Genomic DNA, 15,596 nt, shown 5'->3' with positions numbered 1-15,596 from the left:
AGCAACTTACAAGTTTACATCGCCACCTACTGTACAAGAGTGTGTAACTCTACACTCTCGTCTACAAAATCTAGTTTAATCGCCAAAAAAAAAAAAAAGAAAAAAAAGAAAAAGAAAAAAGCTTCCCTCACTCTCCCGATCCTGTCCCCTTATTTGATAGATATTCATTTTGTTCTGAAAATGGGTAACGAATAACACAAAGTTAAAGCGACTACCGGGTGATCGATCGCTTTGCAAAGGCTGCTGGGAAATGTTGTCAAACGGAGGGTAAAACGTCGAACTCAAAGTTTATGAAATGTGAGTAATTCAGGCAGCAAGGGCGAGTCACTTCGGTGTTGTTCAGCAAAAACGTACCTCCTGTATTTTGTATACTTCGAGAAACCAGACGAAAGCCGGTGTCTTTCTTTGGAAAATGCTAGCGCCCATTGCTAACTGGTCATCGCTCTGTTATGTAGTGTAGCAACCATGCTAACGTCCTCGTTCGCATCTCATGTGTTGGTCTTGTTTTGCTTATTGCTCTTTTTTTCGTGGCTCTTCAGATCCTGCTGACTGTTGTGGATGTGAGACACTGAAGAGGAGCACACATGGTAAGTGTAACATCAGAGGCTGCGCGACAGGGGCGTAGCTTATTACACACAAACTAGAAAGGAAGTCAGAAGGTACAACCCTAAAAACACTAACTTTGTTTCCCCCCAAAAAAGTCAATATCCTCTTATTTCAGCCTCTCAAACGGGAATATGTTTTGATCCTTTGCCTGCCTGACATTGCAATGGATTTAGGAAAACTCATTCGACATTTGCACAATTCCTGATATGCTTTCAATCAAACACTATCCAGTCATTCCCAAAACTTGTGCCAGGTTCTAAATTGATATCTAAAAATCTCATGAAGCCCACTACAACCGCAACACCTGCGGCGAAGGTCAATAATTGTGTGATGCCCAACTGTGGCAATGTTTTATTGTATTTTGTTTCCAATTCCCAAATATACAAAATATAGTAATTTTGTGAATTAAACTTTAATGTAAACTTGTGCTTTTATCCATCAAAATTATAATTACATATGGAAATACAGTAAAAACAAGGAAATCTGAACTTTAAATCAGATGATTCCTGGATAGAAAATATGTAAAAATGCTCTTTATATTGTTTGCTAAAATGTGTTCCAAGCAGTGAGCACAATTTTTCAGCAGAAAATAAGGATCGTTTTTTTTCTTTCTACATTTAAATATTGTACATAGCAATCAAGTGAACATTGTCTTTTTGTTTTTCTTCTTTGAGACAAACGGTTCCGTTTACCTTGACTAGTTTCAGCGTCGACTGCCGCCTTCCTCGGAATATTGTACAGGGTGACCCAAAAAGATGCGTACCCATATTATATTCGATAAAAAAATCCATTTTTTAACGAATGTCTTTTCTGTTGCAGGACGTGAAAGGTGAACCTATGGATGATCATTTGCAGCTATAGTTGCCCTGAAAATGTCTTGGACAAATCGGCAGAAGATATTCTCCCTGGAGACCTATTTTGCGACAAAATCATACCAGAGTGTACAGATTCAGTTTGGAAAGCGTTTCCATTGTCGCAACTTTCCATCAAAATCAACGATTGTTAGTTGGATGAAGAAGTTCAGAGTTCAGTTCTGAGAACCAAACGTTCTCAAGAAAGTTTTCATCATTTTCAAGCACATTACAGAACCATTCACACATTGTTACTCGCTTTTCCTTGTCAGCATCAGTTAACAATCGTTGATTTTGATGGAAAGTTGCGACAATGGAAACGCTTTCCAAACTGAATCTGTACACTCTGGTATGATTTTGTCGCAAAATAGGTCTCCAGGGAGAATATCTTCTGCTGATTTGTCCAAGACATTTTCAGGGCAACTATAGCTGCAAATGATCATCCATAGGTTCACCTTTCACGTCCTGCAACAGAAAAGACATTCGTTAAAAAATAGATTTTTTATCCAATAAATATGGGTACGCATCTTTTTGGGTCACCCTGTATTTGAAACATCAGCTGATGAGCGGACACGTCTCAACTGTCATTGTTACAATATCTGCAATATCCAATATATATATACTTTGTTACGTGTAAGTTTGCAGTCAGCTTGCGCATCACGTTCACGTTGACCTCAACTGCCATAAATGTTAATACTGAAGTCATACATATTTTTGTCTTGTCGACAGGAGGACACAAGCGCTCAAATGTCCTGGTTTTCCAACCCTGTGTACAGCCGATACTGGCAGCACTACCAGCAGGCGATGGCCTGGCACCAGAGGCACAGGCGGGCCTACCAGAAGGCCTTCGAGGCTGCTTACGGCCCCATCGACCACCACCGCCGCCAGCGAGCGCGCTACGCAGACTGGCGCGCATGCGAAAGTGACAGCGAAGAAGGGGAGAGGAGCTCCGACAGTGAGATCGAATGCGACGTCAGTAACATGGAGATCAGCGACGAGCTTCGGCAGTATTTTGCTCAGACGGAGAAACACAGAGAGGAATTAAGTAAGTGGATGTGCTACTGTATATTGTTCACGAGGGATGAGCAATTTAAATCAGGGGTGTCAAAATTGTGTTAATTTTGAGTTCATTTTAAGTTCCTTTAGCGCCACTAATTTTTTTTAATGCTCGATTAAAGACCGCCCCTTACTTGGAAAGCCTCTACTGGTGGAATTCCAGTCGCAACACAGCGGACACGTCCATGTCAAAATTTAGCAGCAATAAATTTAATAATAATGCATATAATTGTGGAGACCGGGGTCAAGTTGTATTTTATTTACAATTTTAAAAAATGTGCAGAAATTTCACAAGTTGCTTCAGGTAGAGATTAGATAGCTCTTATTAATATGAAAAGAAAAATGCACTGAGCTGTCACCGTCTTACAAATGCAATTATGCCATCTAGTGGCAGAAAAATGACCTCAACACTAATCAATATCATCATACATTTGATTATCACTGACCAAAAGATGCAGCCATATTTCAATTATTTTAACTTTTTTTCCACACTGTTATGTTAACAAGAGTAAGAAAACTTAAAAAAAAAAAAAATAATAATAATAATAATAAATAATAATAATAAAATATTTGTGTACATGTTATTGTACAGTATTCTACATGTTGAATAGGGATATCCAAACATCACGATACGATATCACTATATGATGGTGTCGCAATACAATAATTATCACGATATTGTGGGGAGGTTGGCATTAAGGTCACAATATTGTAAAAAAAAAAAAAAAACTATATACACACAAATGTTATAAATATCATATAAAAAGATAAATATTTATATTGAGACACTTACTTAATAATGCCAGCAAACATTGAGTTACTCAACATAATGACTCGGTTTACAAGCAAATTACGTTCCCCTTCGTCTTACCATCAGTGTGGATTTCAAAACATAGAAGGGCCAAAACATGTCTTGTTAAAATTAAACTTCACAAAAAAAAAAAAGTAGGCAACAGAGGGTGCTTGAACTGCAACAAATAGAAATCGACCCGACATGCGCGCCTCACACTCCTAATTAAAATATTAAGGGATAAAAAAAAAAATCTAAACTACATTTTTCAGAATCGTTCAGCAAGCCCTAGTTTTCAATATAGTTACAAATGTCTCTAAAACATTTTTGAGGTGTAAAACTTCAATACTCTCTGTAATTAACCAACAGCGGGTGGGTCTTGAACACATCCCCGGCAATGAGCATCAGTTCACTGTATTCATTTTGCTTTTCCGCGCAGGGAGGCAGCAACAACTGGAGGCCGAGCAACAGGATAAGTACGTCCCAGCTGATCAGGACCTGCACGGCCGCACCTCCCGGCAAGCCAGCGCGGCCCCGCCTTCCGAGCGGCCAGGTGAGAGGCGCGGGGCTGAGATGAAGAAGCTCTATGGCGAAGACGCAGCCAAGATCCTGGCCATGGAGACGGCGATGCAGCTGACTTTTGACAGGAACTGTGACCTCAAGCAACCCAAATATTGGCCTGTTATTCCCCTCAAACTTTAGCACTTAGTCAGTGGAGGTTTTTTTTTGTTTTTTTTTGGCATATTAAAAATGGAAGACTTCTGCAGACAAATGGCCAAAAATTTACGAGATGTTTCAAGAGCCTTAATACAACTATGGAGTTTCTCTGAAGTGATGTTGAGATGATACATTTCACGATAAGCAATAGTCGACATTTGAAAGTGTTTTAGCTTTTAGCAAAAAACAAAAAACAAAACAAAACTGTAGGCAGGGACCTATGCTGCAACCTGTCTTTTGACTTTGAAGTGTCTTTCTATTTCTAATAAAGTCATTGTATAATGTGATTGTACTCCTTGCTACTTTTGTCATGTCGTACAGCTGGAGGTCTAACTCAAGTGCCACCTAAAATACAGTGCAGATAAATTAACCAAAACAGTCACTGAGTAATTAAAACATTATGCAAATCATAGAAAATGATATTTTCTTTACTTTGCTGTGAGATTATATACAGCATGGTGCATAGAGTAAGTAAGAGAAGACCATTGGGTTGGTTTGAATATTTGTCCTGATTTGTCAGCCAAACGGGTGATAAGTCAATAGTGTACTTATACCCAAGTCAGCTCCAGATTCTCTGTGACCCTGAACAGGACACGTGATAAAGAAGGTCGATGCATTTGAAATTAGATTCAAATGACCAAACTTACGGGTTTTATTTTGTTTTAGATACGACCGGTCATTCAGCCAAATTTTTTCCTTTGACTTGCGAGCGCAAACTTGAGATACCAACGCTGTATGGTGGGAGTGAACAAGTCATCCAATAAGAGGCTTCAAGTTGCATAACGCCAATCTCATCTTACACTAAAACTCAAAACAAAGATAATTACATGTTGATGATGGTTTAACAAGAAATTCTAACCAATGCTAACATATGATGGAAAACGCCATTAACATGCTAACAGTTAGCTTTGATTGTCATGGTTTTTGAACGGACATTTGATAACAAACACTGGAACAGAAAATATGATACTAGCTGTCCTATATTCTTTACTCATCTACCCACGGATGCATCCATTTTCTATATACAGGTACTGAATTAAATTATAAGTATTGTAACATTGCACTTTGCACTTTCAAAATATGAAATTAGAAACCTAATAGAGTCACATTGTCTACGTATTTTTTTTTACTATAAAAAATACTCATTAGATTAACAACTCTACAGTAAAATGTTGATTAAAATATGCAAATAAGCAAATTGCAGTTTAATATGGCAGAATTTTGGAATGCTAAATTTGGGTGTTAATAATTAATGTTAATTAAACAGATTTAAAGTTTAACTTTATAAGAATTTTACACTATTTGAATAGCATTTTTATTGGCTATTTTTATTCACTGCCTTTGACACGTATACTTGTCAATTGTATTTTTTAGAGCGGTGCTAAATGGGGGCGAATCTGATTATGCTCCACTGTAAATATCAAACTTGGAAACAACTTTACTGATGCCCAACCACCGGTACATCATTGCCCCATTGTATACGAAATAAACACAGTTTCAGAGTCCTTGGGAGAAATGGCTGTATTTTGGCAAACCTACATTTTTCTACTGTCAATTATAAAAGAAGGGGACGGGGAAAAAAGTAGGGAGTCTATTCTGTCATTTGGTAGATTCGGTTTATATATAATTATTGAATGTAATATCACGTGAGTATTGAAAATGTAAACATTTTCTAAAATGGCTGGCAGTGAATGAGTTAAAAAGTCAGCCATATGTAAACATAAATCATAAAAAAAAAAAAAAGCCATTAGAACAACTACTACTACTGTGACTTAATTTGGAATATTGTGTTTTTCTTGATGTAAATTTGACTCTTATATTAGCCTATAACTTTTCCATTTATAGAACGAATAGTTAAAAAACAAAAAAAACAAAAAAAAAAAACATACTGAAGGTGATTCCCCGTGTTTTGGCGCCCCCTGGTGGCCAGGGCTCTCACCATCACGTCACATACCCCAGTCCTCTCTACCAAAACTGGTCGTCCAATTGATTACCGTCACCTAAATCCACCTCCCCATCATACCACATGCGCCCTTCAACTTATTTTCACGCCACAATTCGTCAGGACCTCCAAGTACTCATACAACAAAAATTGGGAAATGGACGAAATAAATATTCTTTAAAAAAAAAAAAAAAGTAGCGCACATGAAATCAGGTCAGTTTCAGACTAGTGTCGTGTGTGCTGCGTTTCACTTTGTTACTGTGTTGGCTGTCGGAAGCTTTGCGTCTGTGTGCACGCTCGACGTAATGCGCCTTGCTTGACTATTGTGCATCTCTGTTAATCAGTTTAAAGGATTAAAGGAAAAGAAACCCCACTCAGTCTGCTCGCTTTCACCGTTTCGGTAAACCTGTACCCCCCCCCCCCCCACACACACACACACACACACACCTTCATAATCACAGTTTGGAAAATGTCAAACTTTGTTCATGAAGTTCTCCTCTTAAACTAGATAACATTTGTCACACTTTAAGAAGAATGATTATTTAAAGTCCATACATTTGCTGACTTCCAACTCTTACAGTATGACATTTATTTCTTGTATTTGAATAACACTTTGGCCCATGCGTCCGTCATGCTAATGACACAATTTGAAGATGGCGAGTTAGCACGCACACGCCGAGCGAGCGAGCGAGCGGCACCTCATCCTCACTCAGCTCCTCGTGTGAGATGAGATGTTGATTGGATTTACATTGAATGATCTGCTTGCTTGGCTGTGGATTAGACGGGCGGGCTGTGCGAGCTCGGAGCCCACAGTGCAATTTTTTTTTATTGTCGTGTGAGGACATATATTTCGCTTAAACTTAGAAGAGGTCCGTCTTTGTCTGACTTTGGTAACATCGAGTTTCAATATTGCAGCCAGACTGTTTCCGGCCTTCAGAAGTGAAGGACGGCCTGGACGCAGCCAACATGCTTTATCAAAATGGGCCTTTTACTGCTGGAGGTCCTTGAATTTTTTTTTCAGTTCATCATTCAGCCCATTTGTTCACCTAAATTCTATTTCCGCACTGTTGACATGACAACACTTTTCTTTGCATCGCCCACGTTCTACCCATCGACTCTTCCCGTTTGACCCGCTTGGTGAATTCACCCTTTGTGCTCTTCGCAGAACGTGATTATACGCCTGCATCCACTCTTGAGGGTTGGCTGCCTGCGGTGCGCAGAGGCTGCAAAACGGTTGCTGAACCTGACAGGCATTCAGCAGGAATAATAAAAGACAAAATTGGAACCAGCATTTTGCCTTTTAAAGTCTGCGTAAAGTGAAAAGAAATATGTCTTGTAAATTTGACACACCACACCACTGAAGAAGAGTGTTGTTAAAAACCCTGGCAAATAAGGATGCTTGGGGAAAAGATATAAAAACTAAATCGGCAAATAAACCACGCCCTGCTAAACCGTCAATCAAATAACACTTCCACAACCTGGAAAAACCTACATGCTACATAACCCAGCATCTTTCCGAGATGTTGGAGACATGAGAAGATATCCGCTTAAAGCCTCCGGTGGCTGGAAATATATCCCGCCGGGTCATCACAGGGCTTTTTTACACCATGACAATGAGGCACTCTAAAACGGCCACACTAGCCTTGGTCCAAACATTTGACTGACAGTCGGACTTGACAGTCTGAGTCCAAAACATTTTTACCTTGTTTTCACACCTTCTCTCTGTGTAGTGCGAACACTTACAGCTGACAATGAGGCACTCTAAAGCAGCCATGCCAACAGACTATACAAAAGAAAATTGCTTTTTCAGGTATAGGCATAGCTACAGTAGCTATCCACTGATGCACACAAAGCATCTAAAGTTCTGAAAATAAGTTAAAGGGGAAGTCGACCCCCCCAAAAAAATTCTTGACTATATGTTGACAATATGACAATATTCACCACTAGTCTAAATACGGTATTCTGGTTATTATTGTGTTAGTGGAATACGAGCTGAGGAGCAAAATCCAGCAATTTTTAATCAATATCTGTCATGTTGCTGGGCTCTCAGTGTGTTGTTTTTCCTTGTCTCGCAGTGCCTGGTTAATGAGAGGGGCGTGTCTCCTTGCACCGCACCTGCGGTGCATCGGCCATTAGGACTTTATAAGGACTGGGATTCCGAGCTGCCACTGTCGGATCGTTGCTCCATCTGCTCACAGCCGTAGTCCAGTGTATCAACTGGTTTTTGTCCTCGCTACTATTCTATGCTAAAGTTCTCGTTTTGGGTCTACGTAAGTTTTTGCTACGTTTCTTTTTGTTCCCATCTTTGAGTGGCGTGTTTTCATAGCTATAGTATCTGTTACTTTCTTGGTTAGAGGTTTGTAGCCTTTGGGTCTTTTTGTGTTGTTAAATTACAAAAAGCACTTTTTGTTAACCTTTTTTCCCCTGGCTTCTGTCCAGCACTTTGTTTATATTCACGTGTTTGGTGAATAAGACACTCGCATCCTCCTCTTTGTTCTGTGTTTCTGGGATCCACTCTCTGGTCAGACCGGAAACTTGACAATATCAGAAGGCGGCCATTTTGCCACTTGCTGTTGAGTGAAAATGACATCACAGTTGCTCAAGTCTCAGGTAACAATCCTGGATATCCAATAGCACATACACGCCTGTGCAAGCCGTTCAAGTCACAGGGCGGCCATCTTACTCTTCTCATCTTGCCAGCAGACTATTGTATAAACTGTACATATATGTACAGATTAGTCATGTACAGGGTGGTCACTATTTAGTTTTTATTTTTTTAAATAAGTGGACCATATGTGCTGCTTCGAACACCTTTTCTTTTAACACTCAGTTCCTTAGACCCCAATATTAGATTTGGCAGAGGCATTGTTTAATTAGTTATAATTCTTTAAGAAAAAAAAAATGTACAAATTTCCTCCTGTAAACATCAAGCATATAATTTATACATGTAAATAAGATAAGTTGTAAAATGTCCGAAGTCCTCTTACCTTTAACAAATTTAAAAACTCATAAATCATGCTGTTTCTTACTCAGTAATGTCTCAAATGTTCTCCATTTTCTATACCGTAAATGTATAGGATTGTATGCCGAGAAACGTTTCTTGGGAGTTATGTGGCGGCCTCACGGCTTCAACCGTCTTGGCCCATCGGCTATCCAGTAATATATTTAGATCAGTGGTAACAACCAATCACAGCTCTGTTTCAGAAACAGCTCACCTGTTTTCTGGCTGCGCTGTGATTGGTCGTTGCCTGAGCAACTGTGATGTCATCTTAAGTTGACAGCAAGTGGCAAAATGGCTGCCCCCTGAGATGGATAAAAACGGGTGGATTTTACTGCAAAGCTCATATTCCACGAATGTAATATTAATCAGAATGTCATATTGCCAATAAATGCTTAGTGTTGATCACAATTCACTATTACATAATTGTCGGTCTTTGCACGTTTTCAGCAATGATTTCATCCTGTAATAAGACATCATCATGTTCCTTTTGTTTAAAATGGAAGGTGGTCTTTGCGTTGCGCTTTCCAATAAGTCCACTCGACCTCAATACTTGTCTTCCCCCCCCCCACCCCCCACCCCCCGCCCCACCCCCCTTGTCTTGCATGTGAGCAAATTTAAGACCAGCCCGACGGCTACTCTGATGTGTCGGAATGAGTGGTCGTCGAGAGGACTTGTTGCCATGGCGACTGGGCAATGCACCGAACTCAGAGAGGCGGGCGTCGCATCACGTGCGAGGCAGTTGTGGATCCGAGAGCCCACGCGTGCATGCAGGCAGGCAAACAAATATGAATATGGGTGACGCACAATCAGCACGCTTGCTTTTCTATTCTCCTGACAAATTGATTGACGAGGACCAGGAAGATGTTTCCGTCCGATTGTGACTCACGCTCAAATATATAGAAACACGGCAGCGCCTTTGTGCGGGAGTAGGCCGCAGACTCTGCATCACGTGACCTAAGCAAGGCTGCTAGCGTACTGTACGTGTGCGTAAATCGTGGCTGGATTGTGGGCGGATGACGGCATAACATGTGGAGCAGACTGCAGAGCAAATCTGGGCCAGCGGGATTAATGGCTCGTCAGATAAATTGCGAGGTGGAGAGATTGGTCGGGCGAAGAGGGGGGATGTGCGCGAGCGAGGAGGTGTGAGTAGTTTAAGCCTGCCACGCCGACAAGAGTCAGGTATTGTCATCGGGCTACGAGAGACATCGATATTTCGAATTTGCAGTCATGCGGTCGAGAGCACAATCGTGGACGAGCCGGCTTCAAATTTACGCGGCAAGGCGTCGTTCGACTGGCCCTCCTCGAATGCGAGGCCTTCGTCTCAATGCAACAGCACCTTTCCAAAATAAAAGATGACATCTTTAGATTGTGTGTGTCAGCGATGGATTATCCTATTCAGGGATGAGAGTGAAACGTCTCCTTGGCGACTGAAAGCTGAGTGTGTGAGTGGGAGGGGGGCGAAACTGGGTCATCACCACCACGGCAGATTAAAAGCCCTGATCGCGATGTACACACATATACCACTAAATATACACTCACAGCAATACGCACAATGTTAAATCCAAAGTTACTCATTCCCAAATCTTGGGCAAGGGTTACTTTATCATTGTTTTTGGGGTCATTTAGCAGGAAATTACAAAGTAACAGACTTGGGAAAGATAATTAAAATTGTGCTAAATGCTAGTGTTAATTTCGTCAACGAAAAATAAAAACAATTTCGTCAACACACGTTTTTCACCGGACTAAAACTAGACGAGACTAAAACACTCATCAATAAACAATAAGTGGGACGAAATCAGTCTGCATTTTCGTCGACTAATGAAGACAAGACGAAAATGTACTCCACGTTAATAAAAACTGGGCATTTTAGTTCATGAACAAAAACGAGACGAAAATTTTATGATTTTGTAAAAAAAAAAAAAAAAAAAGTAAATTATAGTTATAATTTAACATTAATCCAACGGCTAAAATTCCAACAATGCTGGCTAACCTATTAGCTCATAGCAGCATTGAGCCATACTAGCCACTTGTTGATATACTTTGTGTCAAGTTGTTTTTCATCAAAAAGATAAGAGAAAATTTCATGTGACATAGATTTAGATCTGAAATGTTCAACATATTGGCTGACAAAAAAACATTTACAGGGCTGAAATGACTAAAACTAAACTAAAATGTTGACAGATTTTGTTGACTGAAACTAGACAAATACAATTACTTTTTCTTGGACTAAAATGCTAGACTAACAGTCGACTAAAAATGGACTAAACAAAAATGGGATGAGTTTGACTAGCTGTGATAAAAACAAACAAGCGTGATTGAAATTGGACTAAAACTGAGACTACATTTAAAAATGATGGAAAAAATTAACACTACTAAATGCTAATTTGTGCTATTTTTTGGCCACATAGTTAAATAGGTATTCCGTGCATACAAAATGTTAAATAGTGGCCACAAAATACTGAATTGTTGCCAAAAATATACGAATTTGTGGCCATAAAATAGGTATAACTATATATATAACGTCCACAAAATAATTCGTAGCAAAAAAATATACTAATTTGTGGCCACAAAATAGGTCTAACTTGTGCACAAAATGCTATTTTGTCGCCACAACATATTCATTTGTGGCCATAAAATACGCATAATGTGAGCACAAAATACCAATTTGTAGCAACAAAATATCTACAACGTGCATACAAAATACTAATTTGAGGCCAAATAAGTAACATGCACACAAAATGCTAAATAATGTCCACAAAATAGCTATAACATGCATACAAAATACTAACTTGAGGCCAAATAAGTGTGAGAAAAAATACACAATTTGTGGCCACAAAATATTTATAACGTGCATACAAAATACTAATTTGAGGCCAAATAAGTGTAACATGCACACAAAATGTTAAATGTCCACAAAATAGCTATAACTTGCATACAAAATACTAATTTCAAGCAACCAAATGAGTTTAAAATGCACACAAAATGCTAAATAGTGGCCACAAAATACTAAATTGTAGCCAAAAATATACTAATGTGTGGCCATAGGTATAACGTGCACAAAATAATTTGTGGCCACAAAATAGGTATACCGTCTACACAAAATGCTAAATAGTGGCCACAAGATACTAAATTGTAACCAAAAATGTACTCAAAATTGGTCTAACTTGTACACAAAACTTAATTTTGTCGTAGCAGATGCTAATTTGTGGCAATAAAATTGGTATAATGTGCACACAAAATACTAATTTGCTTTTAGAAAATAGATACAACGTATGCATAAAATTCTAAGCTATAAAAATAAAATGGGTATAACGTGGGTATAAATTTCTCACTTGTGACCACAAAATAGGTGTAACGTATACACGCAATATGTTTTTGGCCACAAAATACAAAATTGTAGCTTCACAATACTAATTTGTAGCCGCAAAGTAGGTGTAACATGCACATGACATGACATGAGATACTAAACTGTGAGTTGAACATCATTGTGTAAGGAAATGGAATGCATGTTTGATTTGCTTACCGTGATGTCCAGGAATTACATTAGTATAGAGCATAGAGCACATTTCATACAAAAGATAACTATGTACAAGTCACTTGCATATTACTTAATTTCTCATTTGCACAAATTAGTATTTCATAATATTTCGACCGTAACCTAATTAGCGGCCACATAGCAATATTTTGATGCCACAACCCGTTTTTTTGTTTTTTTTCCGAACTCGGAAAACAGGTGAGCTGTGATTGGTCATCACCTGAGCAACATTGACGGCTCACCTGTTTTCCGAGTTCGGTCATGTGACATTCACAAGCTGAGCCATGATTGGTCGGTCATTCAGCAAATGGAAATTTACATTTATGTGACATTTCGCCAAGATATGAACAAGAAATTACAATCACTTTGCCCTTTTGACAATATGTGCATCAACAACTGAATTCCAACATTTCAATGTTTCTTATGTGGAGCAAACACAAATTTGAAGGGTGCACAATGCAGATTGCAATTGATCTCAACCTTTTGGGATGAGCACTTAAAGCTTCGCTGTCAGAAGAGATGCAAAATGGTCTTAATTGTTGTGTCAGGAAGACGATTGGAAAGGTCAGTTTAACGCTTGAGGTGCTTGACACCACTGAGGGCAAAAAGCGCACGGCTTCTGGCAGGCCTTGTAGAAGGCAGCCTTCCTTTTGCAATGCTGCAAGTAGCAAGCAATTCACAGTTTACGGCTTACTTTCACTTTCACATTCATGTCCCACATTCACAGTTCACAAAGACGACTCTGCCGGTTTCGCCGCCATCATCTCCGTCCCCTCGGGGACGCCAAGGCAGAAGAAAGCGTGTTGCTGATAAGATTTCTTTCACTCAGCCTCTCTTCATCTTTCCCCCCTTTTTTAATTTGCTTTCTGGCTCCTGGCGGAATCGCGCAGCAATGAGGCCCCCCTCACAACTGACACAGGATCGCTACGGAAAAGTCGAACCACTGCAGATCGCTGGCGGTATGGAGTGTCTCCATGGCAACAGCAGAGCACGGAGTCCTGAGATCAGACGGCTCCGGTGTGAAGGATGAGGCCACAGACTGCTGCAACATTGGATGCAAGCGGCATTTTCGGTGGGGTTATTGTTGTCTTGTTGAAACATGTGCGCTGGTTTGCTTCTGCGCCCTTCGTGTGAACCCGAAGACGGAGCTGCTCGTTGCTTTGAAAAGGTTGTCATTTCTGTGGCCCGCTAATGTGGGAAGGCGGCAAACGTTCACTTGAAATGGCGAGTTGCGGGGGTGGCCAAAAGTTTGCTCACAAGGATGCAAGCGCACTCCTCACTTGAACTCTCTCAAAATGTCACATCAAATATTTAAATATCATTTTTCAATCACCTTGAATATTTGACAATGTCCCTCAAAATATCAGATATATTTAAGCAACCTTTTTATTTTTTTCCTTTTTTTTTTTTTCCTTTTTTTTTTTTTTAACCCATTGAGGCCGGGAGCGCAATACCACATTTCTACCATTAGAGCCGAGAGCGCTCTAGCGCTCTTCTACCTTAAACGCCAGGAGAATGGATACATCATTTTGTTTTGTTTTGACCAATTTTTGGCCTCTTAGCCCAGTGGTTCTCAAATGGAGGTACGTGAAGGTACTCCAGGGGGTACAACATGAGATTTTAAAATATATTTAAAAAGTATATGTAAATGGGCGGCACGGTGGGTGGCTGAGTGGTTAGCACATCCGCCTCCCAGTACTGAGGATGCAAGATCAAGTCCAGGCTTCGGCCTTCCCAGGTGGAGTTTGCATGTTCTCCCCGTGCCCGAGTGGGTCTTCTCCGGGTACTCCGGTCTCCTCCCACATTCCAAAGACATGCATGGCAGGTTAATTGGGCGCTCTGAATTGTCCCTAGGTGTGCTTGTGAGTGTGGATGGTTGTTCGTCTCTGTGTGCCCTGCGATTGGCTGGCAACCAGTTCAGGGTGTCCCCCGCCTACTGTCCGAAGCCAGTTGGGATAGGCTCCAGCACCCCCTGCGACCCTTGTGAGGTGCAAGCGGTTAAGAAAATGGATGGATGGATGTAAATATTTAAAAAAAATATAAGTTCATAAAATGAATTTTGTATTCAGTAGGCAATTGAATTTCAGTGTCATAAAACCCAGCATTTCGCCCCCATACCAGAATGTTATTTTTTTTCTTCACTCACTCATTCACACACGTAAGCTTCTGTGAGTGAGTGAGTGAAAAAAATAATAATAATCTGTGCGTGCTTTCAAATTGCCGCGGGAGTGACGTCACGCAGCTGACACGTTCGCCCGGCCCCGTTTGCGACACACCACCCCCGTTCTGCGATTGGCTGGAGGGTTGTAAACGCTGTCTTTCCACAGAAACGTCCCGCTGTTTACAAAACAAACACTAAATGGCAAAATACAGGCTGAGGGGGTGGGGGTTTAGGACGAAATCACCAACAAAGATTAAGATGAACTCAGATGTGTGGACTGAGAGAAAGTTAAAGTGTGTACATCCTGTATTTAAAAAGTGCCTTTTCCTGAGTCAATCCGGCAAACAGCCCCTTTAACGCAAGAGCAAACGCAGCAGCATAAATCAGGCTGTACCCATTGTGAACAGCTAAAGTGGTAAACTACTAATAAGAAGATCTTTGAGTCATAAATAAAGGCCATTCCATTGTATAGATATTTTGGGGCAAATTATTACAAACAGCAGCTTTAATTGAATTGAACATTTCAGAATGTCAAATAAAAGGCTGGAGGAGCTTAACTGGGGCTACAACTCTTTCTGATGGGGCTAGACTAAGCATATTTCCATGGACGGAAGATGTCAAGTTGGCCAGGGCAATCACAAGTCACCGCTGTGGGCACTTGGACACCACCTTCTATCCTGATTGTTTGGGTGTGACCAATATGATGTATTTGGTTCGATAAATATTGACTAGGAACTGCTCGATGATGTACATAGATTGCCTTTTTGCGTAATATCGATAGTTTCAAGAATTTCAACATGATAATTGTGGGATAGTCAAGTAACCCCCCAACGAAGGTCCTGGTTTTCAGTGACCTGTATGTAGAAAGAAAGTCATGACTCTTCCATAATACAGTTCTTTGTAGGCAACGCGGTGCGACGACTCTTTGCCCCAGTCC

General features: G+C 40.3%; 2 protein-coding genes across 2 annotated transcripts in view; both read left to right on the top strand.

Moving 5' to 3' along the window:
• Positions 1 to 15,596, top strand: part of btla (B and T lymphocyte associated) — a 252,007-nt gene that overhangs the window by 39,136 nt on the left and 197,275 nt on the right. The gene's annotated exons all lie outside the window — the stretch shown is intronic.
• On the top strand, positions 119 to 4,307 carry gemin8 (gem (nuclear organelle) associated protein 8). Its single transcript, XM_077513722.1, has 4 exons — positions 119 to 297; positions 540 to 587; positions 2,187 to 2,502; positions 3,743 to 4,307. The coding sequence occupies exons 2-4, from the start codon at positions 585 to 587 to the stop codon at positions 4,003 to 4,005; spliced, it is 582 nt and encodes a 193-aa protein (XP_077369848.1). The 5' UTR covers positions 119 to 297; positions 540 to 584; the 3' UTR covers positions 4,006 to 4,307.

The sequence above is a fragment of the Festucalex cinctus genome, chromosome 2, assembly GCF_051991245.1.
Source record: "Festucalex cinctus isolate MCC-2025b chromosome 2, RoL_Fcin_1.0, whole genome shotgun sequence".
NCBI lineage: Eukaryota > Metazoa > Chordata > Actinopteri > Syngnathiformes > Syngnathidae > Festucalex > Festucalex cinctus.
The sequence above is the reverse complement of the archived record's forward strand: the minus strand, read 5'-3'. Positions and strand labels throughout refer to the sequence as shown.

Excerpts from the sequence above, each read along its gene's own strand:
- gemin8 (XM_077513722.1), top strand. Across the intron at positions 2,503-3,742 it reads GAAACACAGAGAGGAATTAA|GGAGGCAGCAACAACTGGAG; the intron begins GTAAGTGGATGT and ends TTTTCCGCGCAG.